Source organism: Tachysurus vachellii, chromosome 9, assembly GCF_030014155.1.
Source record: "Tachysurus vachellii isolate PV-2020 chromosome 9, HZAU_Pvac_v1, whole genome shotgun sequence".
NCBI classification, from domain to species: Eukaryota; Metazoa; Chordata; class Actinopteri; order Siluriformes; family Bagridae; genus Tachysurus; species Tachysurus vachellii.
In genome coordinates, this window is record NC_083468.1 from 6576290 (window position 1) to 6583546 (window position 7257).

General features: G+C 37.8%; 1 protein-coding gene across 1 annotated transcript in view; it reads left to right on the top strand.

Moving 5' to 3' along the window:
• sipa1l3 (signal-induced proliferation-associated 1 like 3) overlaps positions 1-5213 on the top strand; it is a 91776-nt gene extending 86563 nt beyond the window's left edge. Inside the window, exon 22 of the mRNA XM_060877485.1 lies at positions 93-5213. Within this exon, the coding sequence (XP_060733468.1) occupies positions 93-236 (144 nt within the window). The 3' untranslated portion in view covers positions 237-5213. The remainder of the gene's footprint in view (positions 1-92) is intronic.
• The last annotated feature ends 2044 nt before the right edge of the window (positions 5214-7257 follow it).

The window sequence follows — 7257 nt, forward strand, 5'->3', positions numbered from 1 at the left end:
ATACTAACACGCAAATATCACACTGTCTTGATCTTAGAATCACGGTATTAATTCTCTCTCTCTCTCTCTCTCGCCCTCTCTCTCTCGCTCAGGAGAAGCAGGATAAGGTGGCTTTGCTGGCTGAGATGGCTCACCTGAGGGAGAACAACCAGCGTCTTCAGGAGGAGTCACACTCAGCTAGCGAGCAACTCCGCAAGTTCAGCAAGCTCCTTTCCTCCACACCAGACAGGAAGTGAACTCTTGACACGCTCTCTGTGAGGAGAGGAAGCTAAAACCACGAGCAACAGTTAGAACAGGGAGCTTATGGATGACTCCCGTACCCTAGCTGCTCTCTCTCTCACACACACACACACACACACACACACAGTGTGATGATTACACTGCTCTTCACCTCACCACTCTCTCCACACAAGACCGAACACTAAGACAGAAAAATAAGAGAGGAAAATGACGGAGAGAGCAGAAAGAGAGAGACCACGAAAAACTAATACACCTTTGAGTGGCTTTGGGACTTGAGATCTTTCACTGGAAGAGGAAAAGATACAGGCGTTTTTATTTTTTAGAACTCATGCCAAGTAAGTCCCAATGCCTTGTCTGGGAGAGTGATGAATACATTCCCTTCACGGCTATTTTCCCAACCGTTGCTTTATTTTTCTAATGGACGAGTCTTAACGGACACACGGACACCAAACCTGAGCCAGTTGAACTGAGAGATATTCAGATCGTACAGCTTGCATTCAGAGAGGCCTATTACTGTACATGCAGCTCTTCAGCCAAAAAGAGAGGGACTGTGGTCCTGCGCTGAGACTACACTTCCCAGCATGCAGCACTGTAGAGCGTGCCAAGGGAAAACACGGTACTGTAGATTTGAACTGAGATACGATTCTCTTGGTCCGACCCACAGGTTTTATATATATATATATATATATATATATATATATATATATATATATATATATCTAGAGACATATACATACTGATTTACAGGTACACGGTACAGTCAAGTAGATCAAGATATTGCCATTTACAGATATTGTTTGAAACACATCGGGGTAACACCTGACATTATGTGATCCTCTGCTTAAACATTGTAAACGATCTTAAACGAACGGTTCAACGAAACCCAATTCAGTCACTAATGTAAATATCAAGTGATGGACTTCACTTCCATATTTCACCCAAAATCGTTTCCCTAAACGCACGGCCTTCTTTAGATGCTCTCCGCACACGTCATTAGGCCACGTGTAAACATAAAGGAATTCGTCCTTTAGAAGGCATAGTCGATGCTTACAAAGTCCAGTCTGATGCGCGTAACTTTCAGCTTCCTGCTTTACATATTTGACAGGTTCAGCTTTAGGAGCTCTTTGCTTGTCAAAATGTCAAGCTGGAAGATTGTGGTTCCCTCAGATTGTGTGCCCTCATATTGTTTTTTTTTTTTTGGTTTGTTTTTATTTTACAGATGTCTGTAAGTTTGACCTGAGTATGACCTGTCACTTGTATGACCTGAAACCACAGCTCTGGTTGTGGACAGTGGTGTTAAATGTTCTATAAGAGTAGCTCGTAACAGTAACATGTTATGATCTTGTAACAACTAATTGGCTGTAATTTTCTTTAAGAAGACATTTATTTAATATTTAAGAATGAGTCTTGACTCTCAGGTGTCAGTAGGAGTATTCTTCAGGACCTTCAGAGCTTACAGAAATGAAAAGCTGAGATATTTGGGTGAGGGAACAACACTGTTTCATGTACGTTCCATAGCATTAAATGCAACTAGATATATGCACAGAATAAATAAAAAAATTCCAATCGTCGACAAATCGCGGTGGTATTTAGACGAGCATTTCCGGGATGTGCCGTCATAGGAGAATAATCTGTAATCAGATTAGAATTAATGTAATCATCAACCACATATCATGCCCCTTGTTTGTTGAGGATTTTCCTGTAACAGTTATGTACCCAAGTCTTCTATATTTTACATACGGCCTGGATAAGTTAAATGAAGAACTGGATCTTGTTTTTTTTTTGTTTGTTTTTTGTTTTTCTATTTGGTCATTTTGCCAATTTTCACCCACTAGCAGATTCAGTTAGACCCTTGTTTATGGAAACAGTCTTGGGTGAAAAAGATTTGGTTGCGATTTAAGTCCATTCCAACACTAGCTACACTAAATATCTCTCTGCTGATCGGCTCCACTTTTGCTGAACCCTTCCTTTAATGGCGTGACGGTCATATCGACGCAAACACATCATGACATCATGTACTGCAGTTCCTGTTCTCACACTGCTGGTTTCTGTGTTATCCAAGACATAATTCTTTGCACAGAGTCAGTACTCGTGTTATGCTTCTTACAGTGTCTTCCCCCAAGAGTACTGTACTTTTTAATGACTAAACGTGATTGTAGAATAAATAATCAGTCATGGCATCTCGGTCTCCGGCCCCGCACGTGGTGTTCTGCAGGACTCGATCCTGGAGATGTGTTCCTTCTTAAAGCATCGCCATCACTACTGTACAGAATTACTACAGTAACAGAGTTACTGTAAAACACAGGACCAATTAGAGCGAATGCTCCTAGAACTGTGATGCTCATCTCGTTTTCCCCTTTCCAACGCTTTGGCGTTGCACTGTGTGTAAACTTCGGCTTCGTCGCCCGATTGAGACGCTGTATGTCTGTATGCAACAGAGACACAACAGCGCCTGCGCTTGTTCAGCAGCGCCTTCCACACATAATCTATTTTTCTATTTACCTCTCGGTTTAGGCGTATCAGGTGACACGACTGTTGGCTGTTTTTAAAACCAAGAACAAACAGATCCATGTCTGGGTTAATGCACTTGTAGGTTTCCTCATCCCCTGCACTGTAAGGAGATTAGTCACTCTTCATGAGGCTTTTTTGTTAGCATTAGAGCAGTTTAAAGCGTTACAGTAATTAAATTAGGTTTGATCCAGAACAGTTGCTCCTTAGCTGTCATTAGGTACTTCTGTATATACAAGCTTTAATATGACATACTGAACCGACGCATCCCCAACTCTCCCTTTAATCTGGTCTAACTGGAAAACATTGTCTCATTTCTCAGGACTCAATTCACCCTCGATGGCCTGAACTATTTATTTTATTTATTAATGCGTCGGCCAGAGGGTGGCGTTATGTTTTATATTCTATACTTAATTAAAACACACATACTGTACACACACACCTGGAGAGAGCTGTTTAGGAAAAACCCACCCTGAAGCACTTGATCATTAATCTGGCATCCAAGATGTGTTTTATAACAACATTCAGTCAGTTGGTTTCCTACGTTACTCACAATGCCGTTCGATTACCTGCAGATTAGTTTGGCGAGATTTAGCCCTAACTTCATCCCTGCTTGTGCAGATTAATAGAGCAATGTTTGAATCCTTTAGTGTGTCCAGCTCAGGCAGATCACACTCATCATCTCGTACCTCTGCACAACTCCGTTGCACCATCGTCTTTTCTACTCCTACATTGGACTTCTCGTTATTATGATTTTGAACATCTCTGGAAAAAGGTCTCTAATAACATACTCTTATGTTTTTAGTAGATAACAGCAAACCTAAACGTTTAATCAGTGCTTTATTTTAGAATCATTTTTCTTCCTCGTAAATGGCATTTCGGCCACGTCTCAAAATGTATACTTATGCACAATATTCTCCGCCGTTTTGTAGTGTAAATAGTGTGTAAATAGTAGTACGGGATGAGAAAAAAATTCAACATCCCCGACGACACTCCTGTGATCAAGATCCTAACCCTGACTGTGGGTCGTTGATTAGAAAGTTTGACCCCATTGACAAGCTGCCATTGTTGGGCCCTTAAACAACCTTTCTGACTCCAACATCCTAATCTTGGTCATGCAGATGTAATGTAATGTGTGGTATTAATAAAGGCTTTAATAAAGTTAGCGGTGTCACTTTATGTTTAACCTTTAACATAATTTGCTATTGAAACATTTGAGGCAATGCTACCCTTCTAAAGTTCATACACGAGCTGCTAGAGTGCATTTGGGACGCAGCTCTTGTCTTCACAGGACTAACAAAAACACTGCAGCGTCTTGCAGACTAGCACCAAAATCACCAACCCATATAACCCTACTGTATTAAGTGTGTTTCAGGGTGGAGCTTTCCTTTAAAAACATTCAGAGATACAGTTCAGAGATACAACTTTTTTTTTTAACGTGACTAAACTGGACTATTTCTAAATTTCTCGTCATAGATAAAATAAAAAGCATAGACTTATGATAGAGCCTGTGACTTTTGTAAGTCCTTCTCCATTGCCACTCGTTATCCTGGTCAGCCTTCTTCGTTCTCACTAAACGCCAACATCAGGTCATCTTCTCCTCACCAGCTACACTCACGGACTCACGTGAATCTCTGCGTGACGATTATACGCACCATCGGCTGTCTTAATTCTTTGGTTTGTTTGACGGTGGAGGTGTTTTTAATGTTTTCATTTAGTTTGAACTTTTAAGCTACAAGTGATCTACAGTTCGCTGAACCTGTGCACACGAATTAATCATTAAACTGTAGTCCAGCTGTAAAATTTGCCACAGTCTTATGTGTACAAATTTGGATTATTTATTTAGGATCTCTCTCTGTCTCTCTCTATTTCTCTCTTTCCTTCTCTCTCAGACACATCAGCCATTTTTCAGTGAAATAAAAAGAATTTTGGTTGATTTTTTTTTAGTTATAAATAAGTTATACCTGACATTTGATTTCTACACTTTTGTACATTGCTAGATTTTCATGATTTTTATTTTTATTTTTTATTTGTTTTCAATTTTTTTTCTCATATGTTTCCATGCTCAGTTTTGATTTATGCCTCGTAAAATCTGATAACTGATTTATCTTTCAGTTTCTCCTGGGAACCTCATATTGATGAGTGTACATTTATTACGTGTAAATTATGTTTTCAATATTTTATAAAAAAAAATAAATAAATAAAAAACTATATATATATATATATCTAAATATATATATATTAAAAATATTTCTGATTGAATCTTTGCTTTGCATGTGTGAACATTAATGTGAACACCTAGAGTGCACTTTGATGTTTGTAGGACACATGAACAGGGTTTTTTTCTAAAGGAGATTTTGTTTCAAGAAAAACCAAGATGATTTTTATTAAAGTGTCTGATGTAAAATGAAAGACATGGACAGTCAGACAGGAAGGTCCAGTTTCTATTAAAACCTTTCAATGAATTAAGATGGCTTTGTGTTCTCATTTCAGCAATGTCCAAGCGTTTCCATAGCAACAGTGTAAAAACTGAAAAGAACAAAATATCATTAGCGACGTTCAATTTTAAACGCACATTTTTACTTTGTAACGTTGTTATGCATCACTTCACATGTTATTACACATTATATAATCCAAGTAGCCTTTTCCTCATGAATATGTATTAAATAATGGTTCAGTGTTTAAGATAAAACCTTTTCTTTATATCATTTTTATAATTTGTATTGTACTGTGCAAAGGTCTTAGATACAGACAAAAAAACGCTGTCAAGAGGCTTTGAAAAATAATTTAATTCAATATTTTTACATATAAATACTATAAAGAGCAGCAAAATGTCATAAACTAAACCAAGTCGGTATTTGGCGTGTCAAGCCTTTTACTTTTGGGGGAAAATGTCACACACTTCTGTTATTCATGTGCAAAACCCAGCCTTCATTAAACCCTTCATTATTTTTTCATTTGCTTTCTTTACTGACAGACAAACATTTTATTTTGGTTGTAAAAATAATGCGTGGAACTGTATAGTGTTATTAGACTGGCTTATTAATATAGATGGGCTAAAATAAACTTCTTGTAACAACATCTGTACGAAAAAATAGGGTGACTTTTACACAGTACCGCATAACATTCAGAACTGTATTACTGTAGCTTCTCACGTTTACATTCGCTGATCTAGTTTCTAATTCGTTTATTCCTATAAAGCTTTAAACAGTTCACATTGTCTCAAAGCAGCTTTACAGATGTATAGAAACAGAATAAAAAATGTTTAAAATGAAGTTACTATATATCTCTAGCATCTATCCCTAATGAGCAAGCCGGAGTCGACGTTGGTGAGATATCAACTCCCTGAGATGATATGAGGAAGAAACCTTGAGAGGAACAAGACTCAGAAGGGAACCTCATCCTCATTTGGGTGACAGACAGTAAATAATGTCAATGTAAATAATTTCCTTTCTACAACAGTTTGTAGTTGAGTGGAAGTAAGCAACCAAGAGCTCAGAGGAACTAACAGGATCATCGGATTTTCCGAATTCACCACAGACCGAACACTAATTCCTTCCTGCTGAAGTCTTCAAATGATCGCTGATTAAGACCCGACCGTTAATTAATTAATTATCACTGATGATTTTACTGATAGCAAGCAGTTATCTTTTGTATATCAGTAAAATCATCAGTTTTATGTTTATAAGCAACTCCTTTGCTCACTGTTTATAAATTTCTGGAGTAGCACGAGCGCCATTTCACATCTAGACACATCACACCATTCTTTCTTTATCTTTCATTCTTTCTATCTTTCATTGTTAACAAGGACACAAAACTGTTCTTCATATTGTGAAACAATGAGCCATGTTAGTAAACAGTCATAAGATTTGAATGTTGAATAAAAAAGGTTTAATAATTATAAATAACTAATTAACAATTTATTTTAGAACATTCAGTTTACTCTGGATTTTTCTGTCTCTAAAGCTAATGAAAACTAGCTGTGTGTGTATATGTGTGCGTTTGTGTGTGTGAAAGTATGTGTTAGCATGTGTGTGTGAGTGTGTGTGTGTGTGTGTCTATGTGTGTGTATGTGTGTGTGTATGTGTGTGTATATGTATGTGTTTGTGTGTATATGTGTGTGTGTTTGTGTGTGTGAAAGTATGTGTTAGCATGTGTGTGTATGTGTGAGTGTCTGTATGTGTGTGTGTGTCTATGTGTGTGTATGTGTGTGTGTGTGTGTATATGTGTGTGTTTGTGTGTGTATGTGTGAGTGTGTATGTGTGTGAGTGTCTATGTGTGTGTCTATGTGTGTGTATGTGTGTGTATATGTATGTGTGTGTGTGTATGTGTGTGTAGTAGTTAACATATATATGTAATACATTATGTAATTACTCCTATGTGGTTTATGGCCGCTTATAAACCGTTCAAAAACACATTACAGTCAAATAAAAATCTTGCTGTTTACTTCCGCCCCCTGTGATGACGTGGCCAGTGGAGATGAACTACGTCACACAGTATAGAAACCCG